The 12,175-nt window shown below is 36.3% G+C and overlaps 2 protein-coding genes across 2 annotated transcripts; both read right to left on the bottom strand.

Moving 5' to 3' along the window:
* Positions 1-6,915: 6,915 nt before the first annotated feature.
* Positions 6,916-7,210, bottom strand: GCK72_018767 (uncharacterized protein; the record flags this gene model as incomplete). Its single annotated transcript, XM_003110210.2, has 2 exons — positions 6,916-7,063; positions 7,110-7,210. The coding sequence occupies 2 exons, from the start codon at positions 7,208-7,210 to the stop codon at positions 6,916-6,918; spliced, it is 249 nt and encodes an 82-aa protein (XP_003110258.2).
* Positions 7,211-8,288: 1,078 nt separating this feature from the next.
* GCK72_018766 (uncharacterized protein) lies at positions 8,289-9,708 on the bottom strand (the record flags this gene model as incomplete). Its single annotated transcript, XM_003110571.2, has 5 exons — positions 8,289-8,507; positions 8,558-8,659; positions 8,709-8,873; positions 9,090-9,213; positions 9,302-9,708. The coding sequence occupies 5 exons, from the start codon at positions 9,706-9,708 to the stop codon at positions 8,289-8,291; spliced, it is 1,017 nt and encodes a 338-aa protein (XP_003110619.1).
* Positions 9,709-12,175: the final 2,467 nt, after the last annotated feature.

Here is a 12,175-nt window from a genome sequence, read left to right as displayed (position 1 = left end):
TTTTCGAAGTTCTATGGATAATGACCGGGTTAGGAAGGGGTGACGGATTCCATTTTGGTCACTGATGTAGTTAATTAGGTCAGAAGAATCAGAGGGTGTGACGACGAAAGACTTGGAACAGATATAGGGATGGGCTGCTCGAAAAGCGTGAGAAAGTAAATAACCCGGCACAAAACGGGTTCTTTAAGGGAACTCCTGCATAAGTTCAGATGACCATTGATCGTCAAAACACTTTTAGAATTTCTGAAAGCGTAATTTGGAAACGTCAGAGAGAGCAAGAAACTCAAATTATTATTGAATTACATGCCTGACGTTGAGGTTTTTAATCAGATTGAAACATGGAAGAGACCAATTTTATTCCAAGCAGATCCAATTGAAATTTTAGAAAACAAAACAAAAAAAGATCAGCATTTGGGTGAGGAAAAAGAAGGAAACATATCGTAATTTCGGCACTGAACCCAGATTTTACAAGGTTAGCTTAGTATAGAATTATAGCTTTAAAATAAAGGAAAAGTTCAGGATAATTCAGTTCTCTTAGATTCCACCTCCTACCGTAGTCTAGAAGATCTAACACTGAAATGAGTCACTTGCAGAATCGTGATCATTTCCGTTCTGAAAAGGTTTTTTCTTGAAATAATTCCGTGTCATTTAGATCGAAATGTGAAATTTTTATGTTTTCTTGATTTGCAAATGAAAATAAGAAGCCGTACACAGAGTGAAATTTCAAAACAATTCTGAAATGAAGCCCGAAATTTCAAGCTAAATTCACGTTCTGATCTGAAACGGAATCATCTTTTGAGCTTTTCGAATAGGAAAGGCCCAAAAAATCTTGGAGAATACTCTCACTTCATTTTATTTATAGACCACAATTCGGAAGCAAAAAACTTCGAAAAGTAAAGGTAAAATTAACGAAAAGACCAAAGGGTTTAACTTTATAGACACTTTGTTGTGCCAACATAAACTTTCATTTGAAAAACGAACGCAGATTATAGTTTCAACCACGATTTTTGTAGCAGAGACAAACGAGAGCATACAATTCCAACAATTACAATAAAACGTTCAGCCAGAACGGTTGGCCCTTATTGACAAAAAAGATACGAAAGAACAGTTTTAAGAATAAAAAAGATGAATCTGCACTTCAAAGATTGGAAGAGAACAGTGAAAAACCAAGAAAAGATTGCATGTCAAAAAAAGTACCGATATAACCAAAGAACACTTCTATTACACCGAGAAATAAATTCCAAAAGAAGGGTATTTCCGTTGACCGAAGGTCTAAACTATAATTAACGTAGACTCATTCTACTCACTCATTCTCAGAAACAAGAAAAACATTCTCAGCCAGAAGTTTCTTGATGACGGAAGCAATCTGTCAGTAGCAGAGATCCACAAAAAGAAGTGAGTAAGTTTCATGTAATGAAATCCTTTTGCGTGGGAACGATACAACGGAATGCGAAGAAGGGTGGTTTGGTAAGAACAAAAAATGAACCAAGACAGAAATAACAAGAAGTGTCGTCAAGATCGTGGAGTTCAGAATGTCTGGAAAGATCAGAATCAAGAGTATGAGGGAGAGAATCGGTTGGTGTAGACTAGACAAGTTGCCCTGGGAACATGCTTGAAAACCTTTTGATTCCGGTAAAAGCAATATTTTAGTCTTCTGTGATTTCTGTATCAGAGTTGCAAAGGGGCAAAAAGTCAATGAGAAATTGCAAGAAAAATCACTTCAACTAGAACTAAACTCTAGGTGCACGTCTGTATCAGAATCTCAGTTCCTATATAGAAGTCTGTCGGATGAAAGTTATCTGAAAACCTATCACTAGAATTCTATACTCCAATTGTCAGAAACATCCAGAATCTTAGATCACAACACTTTGAAAGTTGAAAAACCACAGGAAGTATAGTTCGTTGATAACTGGATTAAGCATTTCCAAAAACAACAAAATTAGAAGTCTAGTCTAAATATGAAGCCTAAACGATATTCTGATTAGACATCAGTATAAAATGATCTCGACTTCTAGATACATACAAACCCAGTCGTGAATCAAATATCGAACGTGAAAAATGAGATATTAAGATAGAAGATAGGCGAGAAGCATCCCTCCCCTTTTTGAAAAATGCGGAGAATCTCGAAGAACGGGAGAGGTGTTGAGAGGGCAAGTAGGGGTGAGGGAAATGATAAATTGATAAAAAGAGAAAAACAGGAAAAGAAAATTTAGGAATTTGAAAATTGGCGAGTAGAAAGAGAAAATGCAAAAGTGGAGAAAAGCCGACGAAATGGAGAAGAATCTGTGCGAAAAGGAAGGTGTTGCGTCACACAGAAGAAGGACGAAGGAGGAAAAGGAGACAAGTGTACGGGGGACAAATTTCGATAAATGTACGAAAACGGGCCTGAAGCTGAGAAGGCGCAGAGATTAGAGGTCAAAGAAGAGATTGATTTGAATATGAAATAAGGAGGAGGAGTTCAAATTGATATGGGATCACGGCATCCGGAAAATATAGAAATCCTGAAGAAGCTAATCAAGAAGAGATGATTCAGGATCCAAGAAGAGGTTTGGTCACATTGAAGATATTTTCCATGTTTTCTGGAATACCGGAAATGGTAGGTATCTAGGAGAAAAAGCGGAGGATGAGTGCAGTAAGTACTACTCTTGAGAATATTTCAGATGAAAAAAACACGTCATTTTTGGAAACTGAGGGATCAGTGGAGTTTGATGAAAGTTGCTTGACATATTTAGGAACGTTTTTTTCTGCAAAATAAAGCAGGAAGCGGATATTTTCCAAAGATGAGTATCAGTCGAAAAATGTTTATTGGCATAATGCCAAGTGAACTTGCCATCAGATCGTCGAGATAACGTCTACCGCATTTCAACGCCTACGGAAACGGAGAATAAACAACACAATGTCCGCAGCGAAATTAGTGGGAGAATTTGTATTTTCGTGAAATCAAAACTGTTTCATTTATTTTAAAGCAGTCAACAACTCAGAATACTGTAGGTTCCAATGCTGGAAACATACCAAATCCGTAGGTTGTAACTTTTGAGTTGCTATTCCCGAAATCTCAAATCCAATATGCTCATTATGATTAGAAGCATCGGGAACACTGTCCCCTCGGAAGCAGTATTTAGCTGTAGCCTCTCTCTCCCAAAATAAATATCTAGGTCACTGGGAATAATTTCGATCCTACATGATCAATCAGAAATATCCGATCCTCTACACTATGATCACCAGGGCTCCTTCTTGAAAATTAAACAGATTAGAGGTAAGAAATTTCACAAATATTTAGATACTATCAGTTCAAAAAAACAAAAACATAGTGAAATAATATCTCAAAGATGAGCAGATTTCTGAAAATGTTCACTCAGATTTTCACGTGCATTCGAAAATAGAATAATTTATATTTTTGGACGATCTCTGATTGTAACATATCCATTCAAATGGATAATGATCCTGACATAGTCTCGTATCTTTTGTGAACAAAAAGTTTAACATAGGAACAACAGGATAAATAAGGCATTAGAAATCAACGATGAGCGGTAAACAAAGCCTTATCGATATGAGCTCGTTTATTAAAAGAAGACAAGTGATATCATCACAATGCGCAATTTTAGAAGATGATCTTTGGTAATTATTGGAGGGATGGAGGCAGATGACTCCCTTTTAGAAAACATTGGCTGAGAGGGAGTTCCAGAAAGTGACACGTGAAGGAAACATGGAAGAGAGAAGACGGTATTTCGGAGGTTTCTAGAGTCACTCGGATGAAAGATTCAGAGAAATTACTTCTCGTGTAGCTGCATTCCGAAACAAATTGGTCCTTTAAAAACAGATTGACAGATTCAGATTGGTATCTAGGAAGGATTCCATCCAGGTTTTAGAATTAGTACTAGAGTAAGATGAAAGTAGTAGTACTGTAGCTACTTCCCTACTACTCTTACCAAAAAACGAACTCATTGAACCTGTCTGGAACTCGCACAAACTACAAAAAAAACGAGAACCATCGGGGGTTTATTTTGAGAGAACCAAAATGAATGATTTGAGGTCCACAACAAAAAATGGGGAGAAAAACCGCTTACTGAATTGAATTATCGCCACGATGGCTCATGAGAAAATGTCAAGAAGATGAAGAAGAAGAAGAGCTCTTGGACCATCTGAGTCTCCAGAATTAGTCCTCTCAATAGAAGAAAATAAGGCTAGTTTTTTTCGAATTTTTTGGCTAGCAATGACCCAATTCTAATTATTTGCATTTGTTGTCGTCGGATTGTCTTGTCACACGGACAAATGGGCGTGGTTGTCCCATAGAAGAAAATGAATGAATTTCACAAAAAACGACCACCACTGCAAATCAAATATATATATAGTAGTGATGGGGTGGAGCCGAGATGACGATAGAAGTGACAACGGCCTGATGATGACGTTAAAATGAGGAAAAAATGTTGCAAATTTGAAGGCGTTGAATCTGCTGGGAAAATGTCAGGAGACATTGAAAAAGTGCACAAAGACTGAAGATCAGAACAAAAAACTACAAAGAAAAATGGATAGGAAATGCAATTAAAAGAACTAGTTGTCACTTTGTTCAGCCACAATTTTTACAGAAATAAAGAAGCCTCAGAATCAGAAAAAAGAATTAGATTTAGGCTCACTGTATACGTAGACGTGTAGGTGGAATCGGAACTTTTTGATACGGATTCTATTATGTTTTTGATTTTAAAAACTAAAGGTTGAAACTATGATGTGAATTTCGAAAAACAAATGAGAAAAAATGGAAAAGAAGACCACCTATAAAGAGATGAACTGATACAAAAACAGAATTTTCAATCCAAAAAATCAGGAGTTATGATCCTAAGATAGATATTGAAGAAATTGGCATATGATTCCAACAGTAATAAACTTTCAGAAAAATCTTGAAACTTTCAAAGACCGAAGGAAACAACTTGGACCTCGAGGTCTTTTTGTTGTTGGAAATAAATTTCTATAATCGGGTTAAAATCAAAATTTAACAGTTCAGAAAATGCAAGAAAATCATGTGCTCCTATCTCCAAAAACTCAGATGATCAGTTTTCGAATATCGAAAAATGAGAATTCAGAATAATCAGAAATCAAATCAGAATGTTTGTGTTGTTCCGTGAGAAACCCGTTTCAGAACAATTTTCAGACCACCCATACTGAACAGGTTATTGCAAACCGTCAGTCATTGTGCCCATGATCCAAAAATTAATATCTTTTCTGAATATTTCAGAATCTGTACTGAATCTGAAAATTACTGAATCTGAGAATCTGAAAATTAGTAAAATATATATTCTAAATTAATTCTAGAATATTATTTATTTTGTGATAGACTTGGATTCATCAAATATCTTCGGACCCCTAGCACGAAAACTTTAATGAGAAGGAATCTAGGTCATTCGGAAGAATTGATTCATATATTGAACTACTGAAATCTCTTTGCTGAAAATAACTCCCAAATAGATATTGCTTCTCCACATTCGAATTTTGCTCTTTCATCTTTTAAACCTAACTTTTCACCTGCTAAACTCCCTTGAAAAACTTCGGCCAAAAAACAACAACACTTGAGGATTCTACAGTAATCAAGATTCTCTTTTTGCACGTCTTCACACAGAAAAAAACACCTACGCATTCTATTTTTTATTAAGATCTTTGTTGTGGGTTTTCTGTGTTTTCTGGATTGAGAACCAAACCTCCCACACACAAAAAAGAAATATAAAAATAAGTTATTTATGAATTGAAATGTCTGGGTGAGGAAGGAAATGAACATTCCATTTTAGTCACATTTTGACCGTACTTACGAAAAGAAAACAACACAGAATAACAATAAGGAAGCAGACAGAAAAACTATCCATAAGATCTTCGAATGAGCAAAATACAAAAAACAAAGATGACAGGAAGACAAAATAGTAAACGTTTTTGTGTAGATGTCAGATGATATGGATGACACGTACATGAATTCTAGATCACTACTTTCAACAACTTGTCTCATTCGTGATTCTGAGGTCACACAAAACACAAATAGAAGTGACCAAAAGACAAAAAGATAATAAAAAAAGTAGAAATTGCGTGAACTGGTGGCGTACTACTCCATTATAGTTGACCCAATAACCGTTCTCAAACCGGTTCGACCATTTTTACAAGTCAATTTTTTCTGGTAGATATAAAGGAAAGTGTATTCAAAAAAGAATGGGATTCACCTGACTTCGTAGTAACTTTTATAACCCCGATCTATTGTTTCGTACTTCATGAAAACTACAATAAAACTTTTATCACCGGAGGATTACTGTACACAAATACACAATGTCCACCTCATTCGAAATTTCAATTCATATGAAGTTTCTCGAGTTGGTCGATTCTTTTTTGTTTGGTACGATGAGCCAATGGGGATCTGAAACAGAAATTGAACTGGTAACTTTTAGTTTTCTTCTTTCAATTACATTTTTTCTTCGTTGAATTCGTTTCAATGATCGTGTTGATCTCTATATTTTAAAAGAGATCTGTCTATGACCATGGTATCTGATGATCGTTGGTTTCTATCATTTCACTTTTTACGGCTATCTTCAAAAATCGCAAATGGAATGCAATGGTTCGAGAGAACTTATGTCAGTTGATACCTCTCCTAGGTGTAATAAAATGCATACATGTGACCTTGGTAACCGTTGTTTTGTTTCAAATTAAAATTTTTGTCACGTGAGAAAAGAGTTTCGAAATAGAAAACTCACATAATTTGAGAAAAAAAGTAATGAGGAATAGTAATTCAGAAGGGAATTTTTGAAAAAAAAACTTTCATTCTGTTCAGATTGCGAAACCAATTTGGAAGCTTTCGAAATAGAAATTTTATGATGGAATCAGATTTGGAATTTACTTTTACAAGAATCAAAACCTAGGAAAATGGCATTTATGCTGATCCGAAACTTACGAGACTTTTGAGATGTAGCTGTTATTTTTCATCAAATTGATCTCACTCTCCACTCGATCTTTTACACATGGAGATGCTTGAGACTTCTCTGATTCTATGTCTTTCAGCACATCCTTCTTCTCGTATGACCATGTTCTTTTGATCCTGAATACAACTTCTTTTAAAGAACTTCTTCTCCGATGACTCCTACTTTTTGTCAGTAGTTTCAATCTCTTCAATGCGCATCACTTCCATTGAGACTTTCGTTGATTTCTGTAATTTAATTACTCTGCACGTTCTTTCCTTCTTCATTTCTTTTTTATTCTTTTCATAATTTTTTGTACATTTGAACCAAATCACACACCATTATGATGTGTACCAGGGGTGGTCCATGCACCATCTGAGCCGCCCGGAAAATAATTTCTTCTCTATTGTTTCGAAAGTACGTCATATTTCTGACGAATCATCTTCTGGGGGAAAGAAAAAGAAAATGCAAGTATGAATATCAATTTCCATTTCCAGATGAAAAAAAAGAAGGGGGATGAAAGGGATGAATCTGCATATATCTGGCTGCCTGCATAAGACATAATGTCAATTGTCATTGAAACGATGTCTCTGTTGCTTCGTTGGATCACGTTGGATCACGTACTTTACGTGATTTTTGCAAAGATTTCGGGAACGGTTTCTGTGGTGATAATGAAAAAGAAGAGAAGGAGAAGGAGGAGGGAAGAGATAAAGTATCAGACTGCATTCCTTTAAAAGGGCAACAGACACCACGAGCGGTTAGTACAAAATGTTGTTTTGGCGGGTCTAAGGGTGCCTGTAGATATGAGAAACAAATCAGAAACAAAGGAAGAAGGGATGAGGTCTGCACTGATCCTATCAGAATTCCCAATTGATGACCCCGGGAAAACATAAATCCGACGGGAGATTGCAGCTTCTCACTCTCTTTTGTATTGCTGGCCCAACTGTTTTATGAACAGACTGTCTGAATTCGAGACAGAGCTACCACCTGACCACCCCTAACTACTGCTCACCTTTCCTGAACGGTTCTCCATGTTTTTGTTTTGTCACCAAACGAAAAATGTTATTTAAAAAAGTTTCATTGTACATACAAATTCTAAAAAATTAACGTGCTTCTCGTATAGGAGTTCACGTTTCTAGTCGGGCTGAAGTGAGATCACAAGAATTGATCGATGATGAGATTTTTTGAATTTCAGAATTTGAACCAGACAGGCGAAGAATCAGGAGAAGAAGAATCCGAGACCGGGATAGGGAAAGAGACTAGACAGGTGGAAAAGGATGAGGACACGTGGGAATGTATTGGCGAGTTATATTTACAATCTAACGACAAAACAGCTAACAACTTCTAAAAGAATTTCACGAATAGTCACAAATCATTCAGAGGAACACTGAAAGTTTTAGTTGCCGTCGTGCTCATATTGTGCCTTCGTGACGAATCATGATGTAGGTGAAATAAATAACAAAGCCGTTTCTTCAGAAGTGCACGGAAATGCTCAGATGAAAGGCAGAAAAGGAGGAAGTTGAGAACTTTTCCAGTGACCGCCAAGGAATTGCAGACAGCTTGCATCAGGATGTGTCGCCGACTCTGTAATTGGATAGAAAATAATTTGGGAATAGAATGAAAAGGATTCATACATCATCAAATGTGTCGTCGCTCTCTTTCATGACAAAGACGACAGCTCCTGGTAGATTGCAAGCAATAAAAGAGCTCAGGATTACGGTAACCATTGCAGTGACCTTGAAAGAAAGGAGTTTTGAATTGACAGAGTTTTAATGTAGTACTCACTTTTCTCTCCGTCCTTGTCCTCTGTACAATCAAACTTCGATGAACATGGGAATCATTGAGCATCCTCAGAGGCATTGAATTCTTTCGAAGTGCACAAACGAGAAGAATATTGAGTGAAGTTGAAAGGCACATTGGGATAATAACCACAAAGATCATATGTACGAACTGAAATCATATTCTCATTACATTATTCTGTCGACGTCATTTCATTTTGGACGCACGTTCCTTGCTTTGTTTATGAGTGAGCGTAGTTAATCTAATCCATTCCTACACTAATTCAATTAATTCAGTTTCTTCCTTATTTTTGAATGGGAATTGTTTCATTGATATTGTACAGCTAATAAGCACAAAGAATATCTATGACTCAGTCCGAATACTTACCACAACATAACGAGCATATTTGTTGGCCGCACGTGTTTTTGGGTTAATGAAATGGACGATTGTGAGGAGGAGACAGAAGAAAGCAATTAAGAAGAGGGTTACGAAGAAACGAGTGGATGCGGATCTGGAATTTGAGAGTTGAATTTTCATTAGGTAAACGAGAAATATTGACTTAGATGTTTGAAATTACAACAAGGTCTGATCTCACTTACCTTTTGGATGTTCGGAACGGACTTCTGAATACTTGAACTCTCTCAATCGTTGCATACATCATGAACCAAATTGAAACTGCTGAAGACCAATTACACATTCCAGCAATCACTTGAGAGAACCCATTTCGATACCACGGAGCATCTCGGATTGTGCCAACGAAGAATAACACAGTTGGAATATGAAGGATCAGAAAGAACAAGTCTGCGAATGCCATCGCCGCGAAAATAAGATTAGTTCTGCTTCTCATTGCTCTGCTTAACAAGACTATCAAGTTAAGAATGTTTCCTCCACATCCTAAAACAATCTGGAGTAAAAGGATTTTGCTGCTGAGGAATATCACGATTTGAAGTGTTGAAATATCCCAGGGGCCAACGACATGAGCAGTTGAGTTATTGGAACGGTTCATCTGAAAATGTTGAAATTCAAGGAAGGATGAAATGGAGAAAGGTTGAAAACAAGTGGATCCGATAAGAAGATTAAGAATGTAATCCCATGATTGAGGAAAAATAAAAGGTAAATAAGAAATACTTGGCAGGAATCACAATGAAAATAATAAACAGCAGGCTGAACTGTGTATTGAATTAGTACAAGTTCGTTTACACCACACAATGTAGTAAAACTTTCATACTTGAAAGTTTCCGCAAGAAATCACTCACCCCCTACTTATCAACGCAACTCATATAAAATCCTTCAATCCATCATCTTCTCATTGTTTTCTTTTCTGTGATGGATCTTGTAATCCCGTCAAAACCAAGTTTTATGATCATCAAAACTATGTTGAGTCATTCAACTTGAATTTCAGAAAATCGGAAAGAGAATTTCATTCAGAAAATTGAAAAAAAATCATTGTACCTTTTCCCCCAAATAATGAAAATTCTATATCACACGACATGATTTTTGGTATGTTCCTAGCCTGTTTTCAGATTCGAGATTGATCTCTACTCCGATGGCTCCAGACTTTAAATCTCTTAATTAAAACATTTTTCAATTCGAAAACCGAAACAGGAAAATGTTTTGTGGAATGAAACGAAGATCCTTTACCGGAACCTGCTAAACTTTCCAACTAGTGAAGTCAGTGGGAAATATCAGATATACTTTTTCCAATAACTTTTTTTCGAACTGTTTTTTTCAAATTTATTTTTGGAGTTCCGGATTTATTTTCTTTCAGATCCAAAATACACCAGGAAATTAGAAAATCTTCAATCTCTCAACAAATACAGATTATGCTGATTTTCTGGAATTGTGCAGACGAAAACAAGAAAATCGGATGGAATTCGGATGAAAGAATTGCATGAAACCATGAACGGTGGAATTTGAAAAAAATCAAAAGGTGCGTCGATCTGATTAGAAGTTTTAGCCACACCGCACTAGAAAAAGGACATCAGAAACCTACAGAATGCGTGAAAACAAAACTTTTGAATGAAAGTAAAGAATCCGAAGGGTTTTGTGAAAGCGCACGATTCCTTTTCAGCAAAAAGAAGAAAATTGAGAGTAGAGAGAAGCGATGAGGTGTACTCCGGAAACCATGGCTAATTGGGTTGAAGAAAAGAAAAATGAATGAATGAATGAGGTGGCAGTAATGATTACTAGATTGAATTCAGAAAATGGGGGAGTAGAAAAGAAAAAGAAATAAAAGTAGAAGAAAAGAATAAAGTAACCAGATTTAGAGATGGGATAGTCAAAAGAACGGTGTCAGAATGTTAAATAACAAAGAAAGGAATTTGAAGATTAGGTGACGTTAAGAAGATATATTATCTCGATTAGTAAGCACCGGATTTTAAAATTTCAGATTTAGACAGGGAGGGCGGTAGAGGTGGGAAACTAGAAATTGGAAAAATGTGTTGATTTCCAGAGGCTTGGAAAAAGGAAGGCCAAAGAACCAGGTGTGCATCTGATTCAATTGACGATAGCAGTGAATAAAGGATACATTTAAAAAAAATTTTGAAAATTGTATCCGTTGAAAAGGATTTGAGGTCAAAAAGGGGAAGAGTTGTATAGGTTTAAGATTTGAAAGAGGATTAGGAGATCTGGAACAAGATGATGAAGTTCGCGGTGAGGTAATCGAATAGAAAAACTATTTTTTAGCAAGCTTTTATGTAGGCTTTCAGATGACATCCGTAATTGGCTCAGTCGAAAAATAGTGTTCTAAAAGTTCCAATGAGATGCTGTTCTTTTTAGTGAAATGTAAAAACAGGGGATAAGTAAAAAGTTGAACCCTCCGTTCTTAAGTCTAGAAGGACTTCCTTACTAGATCAGCTGAAAAACAACTTTGATTTCGGTCATCAAGTTCTACTTATTGTTGTCATATTACATATTTTCAGGATATTCGAACTTTCTAGTTTCATTTTGAACCCGAGTCGCCGGCTTATCTGTAGACTGCTCATCCTATTCAACCTTTTCTAAAAACAATTATTATGAATGTCAAACAAAAAACAAGAAGATTAGGAAACTCTGCATGTTTTCTGATCTGGTGGAAAATGGCAACAGAACTTTTAGAGTGCCTAATTTATCTGCAGAAGGATTCGCTTTCAACACGGAAACTGGCGACCTCAGCAATTAGGAATCTCTTTTTCATTCCAACTTCTTCAGAATCACGCAGGCTTCTGAAGTAGTAGGATTCCAAAGAGTGAATCATCGTGGTGCTCGGAAAGCAATCTTTGATGATATTATAGGTCCGGAGAGATGAATTCGAAAATGAAAGAGCTCCGATGTTTGTCTGGATGGGGGGGTGGAGATGTTCGTAAACTTAGGGTTGTTTAGGTTGAAGTTCAAAGAATATAGATCTGAAAGAGGGGGAGTTTGGGCACATTAGAGCTCAATAATAACGCATTTACGTACAAGGAATCGATAACTTTTCAGGACAATGGTGTACT

The sequence above is a fragment of the Caenorhabditis remanei genome, chromosome V, assembly GCF_010183535.1.
Source record: "Caenorhabditis remanei strain PX506 chromosome V, whole genome shotgun sequence".
Lineage (NCBI taxonomy): Eukaryota > Metazoa > Nematoda > Chromadorea > Rhabditida > Rhabditidae > Caenorhabditis > Caenorhabditis remanei.
This window is presented reverse-complemented; position numbering and strand designations above follow the sequence as displayed.